The 19,587-nt window shown below is 37.9% G+C and overlaps 2 protein-coding genes and 1 pseudogene across 5 annotated transcripts in view; 1 reads left to right on the top strand and 2 right to left on the bottom strand.

Moving 5' to 3' along the window:
• Nucleotides 1-2: 2 nt before the first annotated feature.
• Nucleotides 3-512, bottom strand: LOC112825961 (proline-rich protein 13 pseudogene; annotated as a pseudogene).
• A 921-nt stretch (nucleotides 513-1,433) lies between these two features.
• TIFA (TRAF interacting protein with forkhead associated domain) lies at nucleotides 1,434-9,558 on the top strand. Of its 3 annotated transcripts, none has more exons than XM_025874055.2 (3): nucleotides 1,434-1,640; nucleotides 2,157-2,338; nucleotides 8,203-9,558. In XM_025874055.2, exon 3 carries the CDS (start codon nucleotides 8,227-8,229, stop codon nucleotides 8,782-8,784), a length of 558 nt encoding a protein of 185 aa, XP_025729840.1. In that variant the 5' UTR covers nucleotides 1,434-1,640; nucleotides 2,157-2,338; nucleotides 8,203-8,226; the 3' UTR covers nucleotides 8,785-9,558. The 3 variants fall into 3 exon arrangements, with proteins under 3 accessions (XP_025729840.1, XP_025729841.1, XP_025729839.1); XM_025874056.2 differs by having other exon boundaries at nucleotides 1,436-1,640; nucleotides 2,157-2,284; XM_025874054.2 differs by having other exon boundaries at nucleotides 1,451-1,640; nucleotides 2,157-2,323.
• A 2,056-nt stretch (nucleotides 9,559-11,614) lies between these two features.
• AP1AR (adaptor related protein complex 1 associated regulatory protein) overlaps nucleotides 11,615-19,587 on the bottom strand; it is a 40,157-nt gene continuing 32,184 nt past the window's right edge. Inside the window, exons 6-10 of one of the 2 annotated variants that reach the window (XM_025874053.2) lie at nucleotides 19,135-19,233; nucleotides 17,088-17,146; nucleotides 16,329-16,402; nucleotides 15,095-15,223; nucleotides 11,615-13,521 (exon numbers count right to left, since the gene is read on the bottom strand). In XM_025874053.2, coding sequence (XP_025729838.1) covers nucleotides 13,256-13,521; nucleotides 15,095-15,223; nucleotides 16,329-16,402; nucleotides 17,088-17,146; nucleotides 19,135-19,233 — 627 coding nt within the window. In that variant the 3' untranslated portion in view covers nucleotides 11,615-13,255. The remainder of the gene's footprint in view (nucleotides 13,522-15,094; nucleotides 15,224-16,328; nucleotides 16,403-17,087; nucleotides 17,147-19,134; nucleotides 19,234-19,587) is intronic. The other variant, XM_073892116.1, reaches the window with a different exon arrangement.

Here is a 19,587-nt window from a genome sequence, read left to right as displayed (position 1 = left end):
GAGGAGGAGGAGGAGGAGGAGGAGGAGGAGGAGGAGGAGGAGGAGGAATGCTTGCCATGCTTGTGGTGTTTATGCATCTTTTTAAGAGCTTTCTTCATCTTCTTCCGCATCTTCTTGTCCATCACCATTCCCGGTCCTACCATGCCGGGTGCCACGGGATTCACAAGAGGCGTGCCAGGAGCAGGTGGTGGGTAGAGAGGTGGGTAGGGACCTAGGGGTTGGCATCCTGGATACCCTGGTTGTGGCACAGGATGAGGGGGCCCACCTGGGGGGAAAGCTGGATTCCCTTGGGGAACTCCTGGGGGAGTTGGAAAGGGGCCTGGAGGATAGGCAGGATTTACAGGTGGTGGATGGGAAGGATTGGAACCTTCAGGGTACCCAACGTTAGGGGGATATGGATTTGGTCCTGGCTGCCCGGCATTGGGATTCCACATGTTCAGGTGTTTCCTCCGGCCTTTATACCACAGCCTGGACTTGACTCATCTTTGGTTCTCCTCTTCTACTCCTTCTATAGAGTCTCACTCCCACCCGGCTCTAGACACCTACTGCCTTTAGGTTCTCTCCACCTTTAGTTCATTTCACTGGCGACTATAAAGGACTCCTGGGAGGTCAAGTGTTTCTCAATGCACCATGTGCCAGCCTGTATTCGTGGAACCCCAGACCCCGGATGTCGAGCGAGGGATCCCTTTAGGCGGATGGCGCGGGAGAGGAAGCCCCTGGACCGGCCTGGTGTAAGGTGAGGGCATCATGGGTAGCCGCAGGCTGATTTGGAGCTCTGGGGGCACGTTCAAATCCCGCCTCTGTTCTCGCTCAACGTGACACTTAGCCACTCTCAGGGCGGCCGTTTACTCACCTCTAAGGGGGACCTACTCTCCCCCCACTGTGAGGATTAAATGAGATAATACAAGCCGTGCACATGGCTTGTTTAGGGAGTAAGTTCAACTCCCTGCCTATCCCTACCCGGTCCCAGGCCAACACTTGAGGTGGGGCGGCGGAAGGGCAGGGAGAGGTGAGTGGCCCTTAATGTTGAAGTGCTTCTGTTCCCTTTTCGAAGTCTAGCTCCCTAGCCACATCCTCTTCGGAGGGGCCACTTGTCTGGGGAGGTGAGGTCCCTACCAGTTTACTGCGCCTCAAACGTGGCCTGGAAGCTCAGCGAAGGGGTCAGCGGCCTGGGCTTCGTGTCGCTCGGGCGACAGCAGCCGCAGACGCCCGGCGGAGGAGGGAGGGTGCCGGCGCGCGTGCGGGCGGGGCCTGAGAACCTCGGCGCTTTCGTCCAGTCTTCATAAGGGCTTCGCGGGCTGGCTAGGGGGCGCAGCCGGCCGGGAGGAGGAGGGGAGGTGGCGCGCGCCGGGGGGGGCCAGTGACCCGCAGCCGCCCACTCCCCGGGTTCGGTCGCGTCTGTCCCCCCTCCACCCCCAACTCGGCCCCGCCCCCCTTGGCTCACACCCGCCCTCTCCCTCCCCCAGGAGCTGCGGCGGGGCGGGCTGGCGCTTTCTAGTGTGGTTGAGGGCGCTGGGCGGCGGTGGGCGGTGACCGTCCGCCTCCGCCAGCCTCCGCGGGGTGGCCTCCATTCGTCTCGTGTGGAGCCCGGAAAGCGAAGCCGCTCTGGGAAGTTAGTTCACCGACTCCCCGGCCCTAAGGTACCTGGCGGGCGGCGGGCTGGGGCTGAAGTGGGGAGTGTGTCTTGTTTGTTTATCGCCCCGAGAGGGGGGCTTTGTCACGGAGTCCTTCGCGGTGCTCTTGTACAAAGTCACGCCCAACTGCTCCTGCCGGCTCAGCGCACGGAGCGCGCCAACAATTAGATACGGCACGGCCCCAACTTTATAAACCTGAGGAATATTTATAAATGCGAGGGGGGAATACTGAAAGGAAATACCAGAGAAGGGTGTGTTTTCTTTATAATTTTCCGTGCTTTGCAGTTTTTTGTTTTTGTTTTTTTTTCTCCTAATCAGAGAACACAAAAGAATTCCATTTATCAAGGGTAGCTCACAGAGCAATTGGGCGTGAACCCCCTCGGCGTCCCCCAGGAGACTTTTCTGCGGGGCCTCGGGCTCCCTTCTCTACTGAGGGCTCTCCGGACCTGCCCTCCTTGCCTCAGGAAAATTATATATATTGGGAAAATACAGTAATCTGCTGTTTTCTGGGACTTTCCCCAGCTTTCAGATTGAAAAGAAGAATTTCCCAAATCCTCCGGAAGCCGGAACCCACGCTCTACCTCACAGCGGATGTCCGCAGCCGCCAAGAAGCTGGGCTCTGCGGATCAGATTGGGTACAGGTTAATCAGGTAGAGTGGGAGAAAGAAGACACTGTCTCTGAAGAAAAAGTGAGCTCTCTTAAGGTTCTCCTCTTGCTCTTTTTGGTTTTCACGACTCCTTCTGCGAAACCTATTATTTAAGAATTGATTCTGCTGACCAGTAGTAGAGTTCACAGGTGTCTTCGAAGCCACACTGGGGCTGATGACCGGCGAGGGACGTTAGTCAGGAGGATAACCCTGTCTTTTGCTATGCTTCACGTTTCTCTTCCCTCCTGTTAGCTCAGTGTTGGGTGTTGGTCAGGGAGAAAGCCTTTGAAAAAAGGCTACTTGGAACAAGGCAAAGACATACTTTCTCTTGAGATTATCCATAGGGTGGGAGCTGAGGAGGGATGAAAGTAAACCTTCAGAATACCTTCCTTAACACAAGGCCCAGAACAAGCTCCATTATTTCAGTAGATCTTAGCATGAGAATGCTCTTGGCATGCATGACCACCCAGGGGCACCAAACTTTCTGTTAAACTGCTTGGACACCTGGCTCCTCCTTTGAGCAAAAATATCCGTCTTTTTGTTCATGACAGTTGAGGTCCAAACAGCCTTTTTGCAGGGTCAGGGTAGTAGGTCTCTTTACTGGCTTTGCCCAACTTTGGGAGGGGTAACTGGTGTATGTGTCTGGGGGGGGGGTGGGAGTGTGAGCAGGCGTAGAGAGCATAATTTTGCACATAGCACCTTATTTCCTTTGAGAGGAGTTAGAAGGCAACCTCAGAGTCTAACCTTTCTCTTGCCAGCTCTAAGACTCCCAGGTAAGTGTGTACTTACTTCCTGGTGTCCAGCAAAGGAGAGGTTTACTCTTCTTCTGACACTCAAGAATGGAGCACTCACCTTTTGTATTAGCTTTCTGTGATAAAGTTCTTGATAACAGGGCTCATTTGCTCATTTTCATTTCTATATATTTATTTATTGTAGTTCATTTGTGAATATAGATATTATTGTGTATCAGATATCACCACAGTGTTTTACAACTTTTTCTTTAAGTAAGCTCTATACCCATCGTGGAGCTAGAACTCCCGACCCTGAGATCAGGAGTTGCATGCTGTACTGAGTGAGCCAGCCAGGCGAACCATGTTTTACAGTTTTTTTATGTCAGATATCATAGTTTACCCCTTTCATACTTAGCTAATCTCCACCTCCATTTAATTCCATAAAAATCAGATGATTTGTAATTTTGTAAAGAAAATATTTGTTAAGTGTTTGATTAGATATTAAGTACACATGGTATACAATTTCGAAGGTATAGAATGTGCAATGAAAAGTCTCCTTTCCACCCCTGACCCCAGGTTCCCTCTCCAGAGGTAACCACTGTTACTACTATATAAGCTCATTGTTCTTCTATCTTTGATAACTTATGTCAGACATTTCAAAAAGCTGCTTTTGAGCATTTGCACACTAGTGATTTTTTTATTTTTATTTTTTTTATTTTAAAGATCTTCCAGGGCACCTGGGTGGCTCAGTCGGTTAAGCAGTTTAAGCATCTGCCTTCCCCTCAGGTCATGATCCCGGGGTCGTGGGATCAAGTCCCACATTGGGCTCCCTGCTCAGCAGGGCGACTGCTTCTCTTTCTCCTGCCCCTTCCCCTGCTCGTGCTCTCTCTCTCACTCGTTCTCTCTCTCTCAAATAAATAAAATCTTTAAAAAAAAACCTACCAATTTTAGTTCATTTTAGGGTTTTTATTAGTTTCAGTCTTTGCTGTCTTTCTACTGACCACTCAGAAATGGCAGAGATTCAGGCCACTTTGTAGAGAGAACTTGCAGCTCTAGAAATTAACAAATAGATTACTTTCTCAGTTCCTTGAGATCAGAGACCATGATTTATTCAACTTTGGAGCTCCCCAAACAACCTACCACAATTACTAGTGAGTACTGGGTCCATGCTAATATCCATCCATACATGCAGACTTAGGGATAACTTATACTCACAGTAACCTGCTGCTTCAGAGCCTCTTTCTCTTATGAGGCAGGAGTAACAGTGTATTTCCTGTCCCAACACTAGATTCTAGGTTGGTGTCTTGCTGGTTTTAGTACACTTCCATGGCCCTCCTCTCTACAGATTAACTGCTATCTCTTGTGGAGTAACTGGCAACAGAGAGCAGTTTTTGTTGTGGGTATGTATTTTTTTTCTGTTTGAATCCTGCCTTTGATACTGGCTTTGTGACCTGGGCTACTTAGCTAAACCCTCTGAGACATATCTCTCTCCTCTGTGAAGGATGATTCATAGGGTTATTCTGAAGATGAGACAATATGTGTAAATGGCTAGCACTGTACCTGGCACGTGAAGGGCGTACAGTTAAGTAGTAACCCTGTTAACTGTCAGGGTTTGAGGTCATTTCGTACCTTGGTTGGATAGGTGGATGCATGTCAGCCCAGGATATGTTAGGGCTCAGGAACAAATGACTTAAAAAAACGTTTGATTTATTGCTCATATTACATGTCCTTTTTGACTCTGTCTTTGGCCCTTCCCTCTGGGATGGAGGCTGAGCTGCTTTTGGGGACTGCTGATGTGGCAGAGGCCAAGAGGATTGGTGGAAGTACATGGTGGCTTTCAAAGCTTCTGCTTGGAAATAAGCTTCTACGTCGCTTCCATTCATGTTTCATTGACATGGTTGTCATGATACAGTAAGAAGTATCATCTCTCTAAAGGAGCAAGGCTCCTCGTAGGGAGGGGCAGTAAATATTTGACAGTAGTACAGTCAACCTCAGTGTTTTTGGAGAGTCACAATTATGATCCCAAAAGTTTGTCAAACCCTGAGAGTTGATTCACACCAAGACACTTGTAGCCACTGATTGATAAACAAGAATGCCTATTTTTTCCCCTTGCAGTGAATATCTACCCTGAGAATTAGGCATAAGAGCTTGTGTGGGGCAAACTTTTCTTGGTGGTAGATTTGCTCAAAAGAATGAATTTTAAACTAATTGGTTATAGGAAGAACACAAAACAAAATTTGGGTGTTACCAAAAGACTGTATCCAGAATACACCATGTTTTTAATCCAGTTCTCCTTTTGGAACTGTTATTGTACAAAGTCCAAGAATGAACTAGAATGATGGCAGTGTATCCTAGACAAGGCTGAGATCACTGACAGATTCTTGCCCCTCCTTTTTAGGTTCTTTACTTGTTAACAGCTAATTCTTTTCTTGTCAACCACTAATTGTATCATCTGATGATTTGTTATAATTATTCTCTTTAATGCTGTCAGCTTCTTGAATAATGTGACTTTATTATAATTAAGGTGTTTTCAAATCACAATTCTACCCATTGTGTGTTAATTCTCGCTGTGTTGGTTTCATAGTAATTTTGACCATCCTTGGCCCATGATTTTGAGGGTTCCTCTCACTTTGCTGCTTATAGCTGGGCATGTCCTGTCTGCTTGGGTAATGTGATATGATGTAATAATGTCCAAAAACAATATATGACAAGTAATTTTAAAATTAAAGATATATTTCCAAATCAATAAAAAAGAAATTTTGCTTAGCCATATCATTTATTGAAAAATTGAATAAATTGAGAGTTTGATTTTTAGCACTCATTCATATGTGGAATTTAAGAAGCAAAACAGATGAACATAGGGGAAGGGAAGGAAAAATAAAATCAGATGAAAATAGGGAGGCAAAAATAAGAGAGGCATAAGAAACGCTGAATTCTAGGAAACAAACTGAGGGTTGCTGGAGGGGAGGTGGGTGGGGGAAAGGGATAATTAGGTGATAGGCATTAAGGAGGGCACTTGATATAAGTGAGCACCGGGTGTTATATGAAATGATGAATCACTAAATTCTATCCTTGAAACTAATAATACAGTATATGTTAACTAAATTGAATTTAAATAAAGAATTTAATAAAAGGAAAAAATAGCACCATAACTGCAAAACAGGAGGAAAGATTGTATTTTAAAAATAAATAGCAGCAAGTGTAGAAAGAAAAAGAAAGCATTCTGATTTTTTTTTAAATCAGCATAATAATTCTGATACCAACATCTAATATAGATGGCAAACAAAAACCACAAATCAATTTCACTTAAGATTCTTGATTTCCAAACCCTAAACAGTTTTTAAGGAATGCAGGGAACACTCAGCCTCACTTTATTGGTATAATTTATCACCATGCTAGATTAAAGGAATTCTGTGTAGCCTTTCAAATATAAGGTATATGTATATGTGTGGATATGGAAACAAATCACCCATTTGTATTATTAATTTAAGAATGCAAGGCCTAGAATTAAATATAATATGTTCCTGTTTGTATAAGAAAAATTTTTCTCTATGTGTAGAAACAGGTGTTTGTGTCTATGAGCACACACATAGTTATGCTTTTTGTATAAAGAAAATTTCTGTAAGGATAAAAGCAACTTTTACAGTGGTTGACTCTAGAAGGATTAGGGTGAAGATACTTTTTTTAAAAATCATTTTTTGCTGTATCAAATTTTAAATTGTGTGCACTTAATTCTTTTAAAATAAATTAGTTTTAAAATGGCAGTTCTGTGTCAGAATAATCTCTCCAAGACTTTGGTAATTAATTCTCCTATCCTGTTATACTACTTTACTCCACTGATTATTAAAGGTGCATGTAGGCACGTGTAGGTGGAGGGCACCACAGGGCCCAGAGCTCTAGAGGGATGCTATTAACTCTTAATGACAGAATGTGCTTAATGACAGTTTGTTCAGTCATTAGGAACAATTGATAAATAATTCCAGTAGGAGTACAGACTATGATAATTAGGACTGACTTATGTAATGTCTAATTTTACAGGTATAAAACTTTTAAAGCACTATTTTTTTTTAGTATAGTTGATGTACAATGTTACATTAGTTTCAGGTATACAACAGTGATTCAACTTCTCTATACTTATGCTCACCACAAGTGTAGCCACCATCTGTCACAATACAATACTATTACAGTATCATTGACTGTATTGCCTATGCTGTGCCTTTTATTCCTATGATTTACTCATTTTGTAACTGGAAGCCTGTATCTCCCACTCCCCTTCACGCATTTTGCCCAACACCCACTCTCCCCTCTGGCAATCATCAGTTTGTTCTCTGTATTTGCAGGTCATGTTCTGCTTTTTGTCTATTCATTTGTTTTTAGATTCCACAAATGAGTATAATCATATGGTATTTGTCTTTCTCAGTATGACTTAATTTCATTTAGCATAATACCTTCTAGGTTCATCCTAGATTACAAATGGCGCAATCTCGTTCCTTTTTATGGCTGCATAATATTCGTGTGTGTGTGTGTGTGTGTGTGTGTGTGTATCACATCTTTACCTGTTCATCTATCAATGGACACTTAGCTTGCTTCCCTATCGTAGCTAAGCATTTATTATATTTAACCCTTTACCTACTAGAAATCTAAGTGAGGATGTAAAGAATAAATGTTGCAATTATTTGTTTATAATTTTTAAATTTCTTTAATCAGGTTTTACAATTCATAATACATCTAATTATAATTTAGTTAATAAACTGTAGGTTTTCTTTATGTGTATATCCTCTGAGAGCATTCAAACCAAGGGGATTATTTATCCTGATTTCTAAAATATAGCTGTCATATTTTCTCTGGGCCAAGTCACTCTATTTAAATGAGAAAGGAACTGAAGTTTCTTTACACCCCTGCCAGATCACTTTATTATCGACAAGTGTTCCTTGTTATTGTCTAGATTGTGTATATGGTTTTATTGTCAAACTAGAAGTGAAAAATAGAGATGGAAAAAAGTAATACACCAGATCTCATGGGACTTGCTGTAAAATTTCACATATGTGCTAGTTAATTGAGTATTCTGTGTATTGTCGTCTTAAAGTCTAAATAAATCACCTATCAGAAATTTTCATCAAAATATTAGAATTAAAGATTTCAATGCCTGAAAAATGGGAGTGAACTAACATGCTGGTTTGATTGTTGCAGGCAGGTCAGATTCTGAGACACATCATGAGCAGTTTTGAAGATGCTGATACGGAAGAGACCGTGACTTGTCTCCAGATAACTGTTTACCATCCTGGCCAGCTGCAAAGTGGAATATTCCAATCAATAAGGTTTTATAACCGAGAAAAACTTTGCTCCAGTGAAGTGGTGAAATTTGGCCGAAATTCCAACATCTGTCATTATACCTTTCAGGATAAACAGGTTTCCCGAGTTCAGTTTTCTCTGCAGCTGTTTAAAAAGTTTGATAGTTCAGTTCTCTCTTTTGAAATAAAAAATATGAGTAAGAAGACCAGTCTCCTTGTGGACAACAAGGAGCTGGGCTACCTAAATAAAACAGACCTGCCTTATAAGTGCATGGTCAGATTTGGTGAGTATCAGTTCCTGATGGAGAAGGAAGATGGAGAGTCCTTAGAAATTTTTGAGACTCAATTTATTTTGTCACCAAGATCACTCTTGCAAGAAAACAACTGGCCACTACAGAAGCCCATACCTGAGGATGGCAGTTACTCATCCTGTTGCACCCAAAACACTTCTCCTACAGAAATGGATGAGAATGAACTGTGAACACAGAGGGGCTAAGAGGAGTCATGAAGGATGAAGAAATCTGTAGACATTTTATGGATACTTCGGTTTATTGGTGTATTACTGTCATCTGTTGTCAAATTTGGGATCTCTTATTATCATTTTGAAAGTCTTTAAATTGTATTAGTCATCAATTTAGTCATCTGTTGCATTCCTAGATGTATTTAGGAATTATTAAGTGTATTATTAAGAATTAAGTGTACATCTGTGAGGGTTAATGTACAAGAAGTACCCGTGGTGATGAAGGAATAGTGTTCTCAATAAGGATGTATTATTTTCTTCTTAGGCTTGCTTTTAGTCCTATGTTTTGTTTTGTAAGGAACCATCGCTTGGTTTGGTCATATTTCACAAGCAGCCATTTGTTTTCAAGGTCAAGGTTATGAGCAGCTTGTTACTGGTGGTGTAGCCTGTTGGTACTTGCAGTACTAGAGTACTAACATAATGTGTTTTGGAATAGTGCCAATGCAGCATTGTGGTTTTTATATAGGAAGCCCTATTTGAGCAATAATACCTTTTCTATGATTTCCTTTCTGTAGAATAATAGTGTTTATTTCCAAAAATACAGTTCTCCTTGTGTATATTTAGCATTTAAAACCAGTATTTTGGACATTTTAATGAACCATTGCTATGTTTAGAATTCTTTTTCAGTTTTCTTACCAAATATTAACTTTTATATACCACACATTTTTAAACTCCATGAATTCAAAATTTTAACAGCTTCCATGCATATAATAAAGTCAAAGTTTAATTCTGTAACCATGTTCTTTGAGACTCTTTCTGAAGAAAGAACTTTCTGAGGAAAAGAAAGTTCTTAGACTGCTTACTCTCCCGTGCTGATCAGTAGACTGCTTACTCTAAAGGAGGAGTGCCATAAGCCTGAGGGAGAGGCTGGGCAGGAGATTAAGATTCCTCTAGCCCTGCCCCTCAATGCATATTGGCTCCAATTCTCCAAGTTCCTCACTCTGCGTGGTGGCACATGGCCACCAGTAGTTCCTGTGATACCACATTCTTTGATTTCCTGTGTCCCTCTTAAATCTGCTTCTTTTGGCAGTTTCTCTACCCCTGACCTTTAAATATCAACACTTAGTTGGGCTTCCCCAGGGTGATCTTACCTAGTATAAGGACTTAAAATACCTTTTACCTACTAATGACTTCTAAACTTGTACCTCGACCTCTTCTCTGAACTACAGATATATATATATATATTATCATCTTCTTGATGTCTTCCCATAAATTTCTCATAAACACCTCAAATTTAACTTCCAAAACAGAACTCTTAATTTCCTTCACCTTCTTAAATCTGTTCCTCCCACTATATTTGTCAAGTTAGAAACCAAAAAGTTATTGTCAAGTGTAGTTGTAACTGCTAGGTTGGCTGTCCATTTCCATAGATTTAACCGGCGGGGAAACAATGAGCTCAAATAGACTTAGTTTATTACTTACACAGACAGCAAAAGCAAGATCAGCATGGGGTCAGTGTTCCACATCCCTGGTCCCTAGGGATGTCCCTTGGACATTGGACCAGGGAGGCCAGATAAATGGAGGGCAGCTCTGTTGTTGAAGAGCCAACTCCAAACTCTAGCCAAGCAGTTTTATTAGCCTACATCTGTAGTGAATGGGAGTGAGGTAGAAATCCCTGCTTCATTAGAACCAGGGAGTTAGATGAGAAATTGCCTTATGGCAGCCTTCTGCAAGATAGGGGAGCAGATGATAAATGGCTTTGTCACATCTCCTTGAAGACTGCCTATCTTGCCATGTTCCAGGGAGGTTCACAGAGCTTTGTCAAGATTTGGGTTGGAGTGTGGTTCAGTGTTGCTATATAGATGTGCAGTGAGCAAGGTTGCCAGGGCACCATGCTAGATGCATTATCCTACCATTGTCTTAGATTCTAGCTCTTCTTTTGCCTCCATATCTAACCCATCAGAAAATCTTGTTAATTCTACATCTGAAGTTTATCAGCTCTGCATTCCTATCATCATCATCAACCCAAGTCACACCATGTCCCATTGCAAGTATCACACATACACTCTTGTCCTCTTATAAGCCATTCTCTACATAGCAACTAGAGAAATTTTTAAAAAGATGCAAATCTGATCACTGTCTACTCTGGCTTACAGAAAGTCAGTGGCTTTATACACCAAATAAAATTAACTCTTAACCATGGTCTACAAAACCTTACATGATCTGGCCCTTAAATACCCCTCCAGTATCATCTCATATTACTCTACCTCATGATGCTTCAGTCCCCGTGGTCTTTTCATTCTCAGAACATACCAAATGTTCTCCTATACCTCAGGAACTTTATAAACATGCTTCACCAGGCTTTTTACTTGGTTGGTTCCTGCTCAACAGTTAGGTCTCAGCTCAAATGTCATCTCAGAGAAGGCTCTCTTGACCTACCAAAGTAGTCACTTAGTCCCCAGCTATCCTGTATTCTATCATCTTAAATATTTTCTAATTGTGATCTGTGGTTTTCTTATTTATATGTTTACTCGTTATTATCTTGTCTCTCTCATCAGAATGTAGGCAAAAGAGCTTGAGCACTGTATGTCTTTTTACTATGTCCCTAACACCGTATCAGACACAATAGATTCTCTAATATCTGCTGAATAAAAAAAGTTATTTCCAGTGTTTTTTATAAACATACAAAACAAGAAATTAATATCTTTTCTTAGCAGTTAAAACACAAACATTTTCAAATTTAGTTCCATCCTGCTTTCCTAATTCACTCCTTTTTGTCTTCAAGGCAGATTTAATAAAGTAATTATACCTCAGGAGTCAGAATTATTGCATGTTTATAGAGTAAAACTAGTAATGATCAAATAATTTATTATTTTTAAATGTAAAAATGTGTTTATTCATAATCCTTGAGGTTATCATTCCTTCAAAAAATTTTTTATGAACAAAATGCCAAGAAAAATTACAATAGTAGCTTATGCCAAACCAAAAATATACATCTGATGTATACAAACTTTAAAAGGCATAACACAGGCAATGTGAATATAGATTACCTTTAAAATATTTCCAGTGACAAAGCTACAACTTAAATTATGTTAAGACAGTCATAAATAATAGCATACCTAATATATTTACATATTTAAAGTATCATATTTATTTCTATGCGATAAAAAAAGATGAAACTATTGATGTCATTGCCTAGCAGTTCAAATATTGAAAGGGCCACATGATTTTTTTTTTTTAAGTACAGCAAGAACTTTAAGTTACTATTTATATCTGGACCTTCCTATATTTTTGAGAACATGCACTGTCACTGCTGCAAGAAAAAAAGAAAAAAAAAACCAAGGAAAAATCAGAAAACAGTTTGCTTACCAAAATCATATTCAATCCTCAGCAAAATTAAGACAAGCAATTAGGGAGTGCTTTATAACCTTGGCCTTTCAAAGTGAAACATAAACTTTAGGAAAAGAAGAGTTCATTGTATATCACAAATGCAGTTATTTATACTGATATGCTTAGTTCCATCCTATTAAAGCACCTTGTATTACAAGGCAAAGGAAAGCTTAATAAAATCAATGAATCCTTTCACACCAGAAAGGATTTTATTTTGAAATACCCGTATTGCATATTTAGGTTTTCCTTTCTTACTAAATCATGCACAGAGAGTATGTTCTGTGTAAAATCTTTCTAAGACCATTCATTGGAAATATAGAATTTAAAAAAATGACATCTAGAAATTTATCAATTAACTTAAAATCAATATTCATCTATAGTGGCTGCATGTAAAAGGAAGTGAAAAACCTAAATATGTATATTTTCTTAAATATTACTTTTGATTACCAGCTTCAAGTATCTGAACTCTGAAAGTCTATTTTAACATATCCTTTGTTCCGACTGAATCAACATTATTATACTAGGATATGCAGTAAGTGTAGAAAAAAACTGATATTTCAGCATTTCTTTAGGGTCATCTACTCAATTGTGCTTACTATTAGATAATAAAATTTAAGTAAGTTATAGGAACAAATAATGTTGGAAAAGGTGGAAAAGGGAACACTATTATAAATCTGATCTGGCAGTCCCTCCTCCTGCTCCCTTCACATCTGCTGAGAATTAACACAAAATGCCTTACTATTTTCACAGTTAACTACTGAAATAGGCTTAAGAAAGCATTCAAAGTAAACAAACTATTTTTAAAAGTGAAAATCTACAAATAGTAAACAGGAATGCTATAAAGAAGAGTTAAAATAAATTTAACTGATAACATGATAGAACCATTAAATTGTTTTTGAAAAGCAGAAGGCAGATGATGAAATTGCACTTAATTCTGAAGCAACTCAGATATAGCCTATCATTTCTATTCTTTTCTAATAAGCATTTACAACATGGTTTCTTATCTCCCTCTTAAAAAAAGGCTCAGCACAACTATTTATACATTCTAGTTGGTTTTTAACATTTGGTCACAACTGATAAAACAGGGTCATACAATTTTACCCTATCGTTTCTGTTGATCTGCATCAGATTGCTTTATGCTGGAATCAGACAGTTCTAATACAGGATTCACAAATCCAGAATACTCGGAATTGCCGTTATCATCCATCTCAGCACTAACAAAATCATTCTCCCACTCCAGCCCATTGGAATCATCAGAGGCTGATGTAGGATTACTTCCAGTCTTCTTGCTGCTATACTTAAGTGCTGCTCGGAGAATGTCTTCCTCTGTTTTGGAACGTTCTCTCATTGGAAGCATGCGATTCATTCCTATTATTTGGAAAGTTATTAGAACTCTCAGTGAAAAATTTAAAGGCTATATTAAAAGACTTTACAGTTTAAAAATGTAGCTTTTGTTTAACAATCAGACTTGATTTGTAAATTTACCTAAAGAGTCAATCCTATGGAGGCGCTGTTAAGGGAAGGTTTCTGGTGGGCTCTGTCTTCTATCTAGTCTAGTTGTGTTAATGACTTAAATAATAATCTTAAAAGTCATGTTATCTACAAATCTGATTAGCGTACAGATAGTATGGATGACAGAATCAGGAGTTAAAAGATCGGAAAGGCTTTAGATCAAACTGAACAAGATGCTAACAATAAAAATAGATTTTATTACAGTCTGCTGATTGGGATCCAGATATGAAATAACATAAGTACAGGATTGTGGAAACAGTGTTTGGCTGAGAAGACGACTTAATTAAGTAAGTTAATGCAATCTTTGGTAAAGTTATTCAAGTCCCCTGTATCTTTGTTTCTTTATTGATAAAAGACTCGCCTAGAGGACTAAGGTCCATTCCATCTCAAAATTCTATGAAATAGTTAATGCTTACTATTTTTATTAAAGTCCTACATTCTGTAATTGGTTCTTCATTTTCATGGATTATGTAGTTCTTAAAGTGAAAATGAAAACTTGAGCCTTATTCAGTGAAATAGCCTGAAAAAAAAAATCCACATTTTAGCTACAATTTTGAGTCCTTGCTATGTGCCACACCTGTACTGGGTGTTTTATATAAGTTTCATTTCATCCTCACAACATTCATATGTTTATTTGTTCAAATATTTTTACTAACTGCTTATTATGTGCCAGGCATTTTTAGACCCTGAGTGTACAATGGTGAATAATCATCCTTTAAAGTAGGTTTATTATTCCCTTTTTATGATGAACAAACTGCAGCTTAAAGAGAGTAAGAAATCTACCTAAAGTACTACAGCTAGGAAGACATACCTAAAATTCAAACCTATGTCCATGTTAAAGCTTTTGTGCTACACAAAAAAAACCCCTAACAAATGGCTAATTTATAATGAATCAAAAGATAATAAAATTTTGGCTTTAGGTTGACCACAAGGGGGCAGTAATTCTTCTTACTAATATAAAATGGGCTGGATTACAGAAACCTTAAAGTGAAAAACTAACATTTATTATTTATTTCTTTAAGAGCTTTTATTTATTTGACAGAGAGAGACACAGCGAGAGAGGGAACACAAGCAGGGGGAGTGGGAGAGGGAGAAGCAGGCTTCCCACTGAGCAGTGAGCCCACTGCGGGGCTTGATCCCATGGGGGACGCTGGGATCATGACCTGCGCCAAAGGCAGATACTTAATGACTGAGCCACCCAGGTGCCCCTGACGTTTGTTTTTTAAAGCTCAGGAAACACTAAGAATTAAGCAACTTTCTAAGCCATTTATCAACAAGGGATAATCACTAATACAGTAAGAGACCAAGAAATTTTTATAATGATTTTTTAAGGCCTTGCACTCCTTTCAATTTAAAGTAAAATACCAAGTAGATTTCTATAGATTAACATGCATTAAAATTTTTAGGTAAAATTGTGAATATACAATACCTTCTTCATCTTCCCACTCTAGATCTAGGGATGTACTGTCATCATTTCCACTTGTTGATTTAGTTTTGGTCATTAAATCACAACTGCTTTCTGTATTTGGCGTCAACACTGTGGCATCTGATGAGAGTCCTAGAATATACACCAAATATAATGTGATCATTTGTACTCTTTTACCACAACCATTTATTTTGTAATATTATCTTTCTCCAAATATTATTATTCCTTTCAACATCATATGAAACAATTACTGAAATCATCACATTGGTAAGTTTTTGTTAGGAACAACATACGGCTTTTTTCCTTTTCCTTTCCTTTTTTTTTTTGCCATGCAGCATGATAAACATGAAAATTTAAATGAATTATAAACTTTTCCAATACAATGAACTTTAGATAATAATTACAAAGAGGGACAAAAAATAAGTGAAAAAATAAAAATGAAAGCAGTCTGTTTTCAAAAGGAACCACTACTATGCTTCCATTATTGGAAGTACAGGAGTTCTGACTATTGAAACTTAGAGAAAAACACTTTAATCTTATAAATAAATTTGTAATAAGTAAAATAAGTACACTTTTGTACTACTTCTTCCCACCTTCCCTTTTCCTGGGAGGGGGAGAAGTAACACCACAGTAGAAATGGAAAAACGAGTGCTTGACTCTCCTTCCAGATCTACAGTAATAGCCTGAGATTTTTCTTTGCTCCAACTTCCTTTTTTTTTTTTTTAATTTACTTATTTGTCAGAGAGAGAGAGAGAGAGCACAAGCAGGGGGAGAAGCAGGCAGAGGGAGAAACAGGCTCCACACCAAGCAGGGAGCCTGATGCAGGACTCGATACCAGGACCCTCGGATCATGACCTGAGCAGAAGGCAGAAGCTTAATGGACTGAGCCATCCAGGCACCTTGCTCCAACTCCTTTTTAAAAGGAAAGATAAGGGGTGATTGGGTGGCTCAGTCGGTTGTGCATCCAACTCTTAATCTCAGCTCAGGTCTTGATCTTGGGTCATGAATTTAGGCCCCATGTTGTGCTCCACGCTGGGTGTGGAGCCTACTTAAAAAAAATAAAATAAAAAATAAAAAGGAAAGATAAAATTGTATAATTAAGGACTAGCTAACTGACCTATCTGGAAAATATAAATTTAAAGGGCAGAAAGTTCTATAGAAACAGAGCCAAGATCTCCAATTATCTGTTTACTGTGGCATAAAGTTAAAAAGTATGTATCTTTTTTAAAAGACTTACTACTACTTCGAAAAACTTCATACTGTGACTTTATATTTCTCAAACAAGATTCAAAGTCGTCTTCTGGTCCTGAACTGTAATTAAAGTAAAAGAAATATATTCATAATAGATGCAACATAATGCACGCTTAAGTTAATTTATGGCATTTTAGTTTGAAGGTCTATCCCACACAAATTTATAATTACTATACAATTAGAGTAACCTAATGAAAATAGGTCTTAATTTTCTTAATGCTAGCAATAAACTGAAAATGGTAAGATTTTGGTTAGTATTAAAGTCAAAGCTTAGTAATAAGTCCATCTTCATAATTTACAATAATGAATCATGAAAAAGATACTTTGAATGAGTGGAAAATATGACTCTGGAATGTGTCTTCTAAAAAATGATCACACATAAACTTTATTATAAGAAAAAGAGATGTGTTAAGGAAAACACAAACAAGCAGGGCAAGACATAAGCAATTTATCCAAAAGCATTCAGTGTGTTACTGCATCATTTTGTTTCTTTTTTTTTCTTTTGCATCATTTCCATATGGAAGATATGACCACTCTTAAAAATGCAATGAAATCAATTCAAATAAATAATGATCACTTTCCAATGTAAAAAAAGCAAATGTTCTCAGTATTCTTATAAGATAGTGTCTTTTTTTTTTTAGGGAACACACATACATAATATGTATACAAATACCCAGAGCTGAACTGTGCTCTTTGGAAAATACATTTTCTACCACTAAGGGAAGTAGTATGTTTCACTATTTACCTCTGATATTCTCCATTGTTTGAAGGATGGTATCGCTGCACAACTCTCTGACTTTCTTGCTTTGGAAACATAATGCAATACAAAATCACTCTGTTGTAAAATTATACTTTAAAAAATCATTCATACAACACCCAAAGATATTTTTTCTAGTTCCTAAAAAAAAAAAAAACTTTAAAAGTTATTCTATTGAAGTCTTTTTCCTTAAATGTATCACTGTTCATTTCTATATCCTCTTATTTATGGCTGGAATTTCTCTCAATCTTTCAGTGTATAATCCTTGAGGGGTCAGAATATTCAGTGTTATTAAAAACAAACTTTAAAACATATATATATTGGTGTACTGAACATTCTTATTAAACCTAAGAACTTCTAATAACTGGAAGGATGAAGGGTAAGAAAAAAAAATAGTTAAAACAGTAGATGAAGTTCTATTCTGGCTGAAATAAGTAGCAATTGAACAAACGATCTAGAAGACCTGGCTGAGCTGACTCAGAAATAATAAAAACAAAGGATTTAAAAGACCTGTCAGATAGTTAAGGCTCTGACAGTTACTAGCTTTGTGTCCATGGCATGTCCTTTACTTTGTTTTTTTTCATCTGTAAATTATAGATGGCTATAATACTGCTCTAGCAAACTCATAGGGTTATTGTGAAAATCAAATGAACTTGCATATATCTGTGTTATCTTTGTGTGCCAGTGTATGTTGTACACACTGCTACGTGTTCCTGTATCAGTATTTAGGGAAGAAAAAACTCCGAGAACTCTGGAAAAATGCTCAGAGAACCCAAATAGATGCTGCATATGGAATGCTTTTGTCTTTAAAAGGTGAGCAGTAGAGAATTTATTATAGTAAAAAGACTTATGTAAATTATAGCCAGAAAAATATTTTTATTTCTTTATAGAAGATGAGTTAATTTTTAAACTTTCCACTAGTTAGAACTTACGAAAAAACAAAAACAAAACCCCCCACTCTCCCATATAATCTAATTAGTCTGCTGAAACAGATTAATCAAAATGATAGGGGAGCAGGGGGAGAAAGAGAGAGAGAAAAAGGACACAGGTCACATATAAACTCATAGCAATATGACACATGATTTTTCAGTTTCTCTAAGTTACAGTAATTATGTGACATGATCTTTGTACTACTTTAGTTAATATTACAGTAGAGAGTTCACATAGGCAAAATATGGAGGAAGATACTAAGTAGGATAACTGGCTAAGCACTGCTGTGCTTGAATGCTGGCTCTACCATTTATTAACTGTAGGATTTTATTAAGCAAGTTATTTAACATTTCTGTCCCTTGGCTTCCTCATCTATAAAATGAGGATTGAAAACGCTACCTATCCCTAAGGATTGTTGCGAGGATTAAACAAAGTAAAACATGTAAACTAATTAAAACAGTAATACCATAAATGCCTGTTATTAATAGTGGTCTGGCTTTATAGTAATGCCATATTAGCATATAGCATGGTGAGATATAATAAATCTGTTGCCTTCTCTGATAATATGCCAAAGATTTCTCAAGATTCAAACTCTAAATCTCCCAAAGACACAAGAATAAAGATGAGAAATATACAATATTTGAAAATGAGGCAAATTGCCCAGCTTACCAGATTCAAAGAAGTATAAGAAATTCCAGCAGTTCAAGGAATTGTTTAAAAAAATACAAAAATAAACTAAAAAATGCTGCAGAAATTATATTTAAAGACTAGTTTTGTAATGTTTCCACCTAAGAGTATATTTATTTTTCCAAAAGAATACTGGATTTCAGAAAACTACATTTCATCTTTGGGATAAATAAGAATTAGCTTCTGCTAATTTAAAGCTAAACAACATTCAATATCAAGCATATACTTTGATGTTCTTTCTAGTTGTTAAAGACAAGCTAATTTGCCTTTAAAATTCTTAAAAATATATACATAAATACATTTGTTGTTAAATAAGAAGCCCTTGATTCTAGGGTGGGGAAAGAGTCTCAACTAAGATTTGTCAGAGAAAATCAGGAGAAAAGCAGCCCTAATATATGTTGGGGTCTTTTCCCCTCACCTCCAAGAGCTTTCGCTGCTTTGCTGCCCTGGCTGCTTCACGCTGTGCAGCGTATAAAGCTTCTTCTTCTAGTCTTAACTTCTCTTCTTGTAAGGCTAACTGTATATGAACAAAACAATAAGGATTAACAAAAATCAGAACCTGTCTAACTGCTCTAAAAATAAAATGTTTGTAAAATTAAAAATAAATTATTAAAAAATAAACAATCTCTACAAAGCATAGTAGAATTGAAATTTTTGTGATTTCTCATTTCAATTTCTCCTTTTATAAAATAATTCAAATGATATCAAACATATTATAGAACTCTTTAGAAGTTGAATTATGAAGTAGTAGCATTTAATTTGCAGAAATACAAAATAGCTTCTTCCTTTAGAATATGCAGTGATCTTCATTCTCAACAATTGTTCCAATGCCTATCACCCTGACTAGTTTAAAGGTTTGGCTTTCATTAGT

This window comes from Callorhinus ursinus, unplaced genomic scaffold, assembly GCF_003265705.2.
Source record: "Callorhinus ursinus isolate GAN/ISIS: 27379988/994484 unplaced genomic scaffold, GSC_fseal_2.0 scaffold4, whole genome shotgun sequence".
Lineage (NCBI taxonomy): Eukaryota > Metazoa > Chordata > Mammalia > Carnivora > Otariidae > Callorhinus > Callorhinus ursinus.
This window is presented reverse-complemented; position numbering and strand designations above follow the sequence as displayed.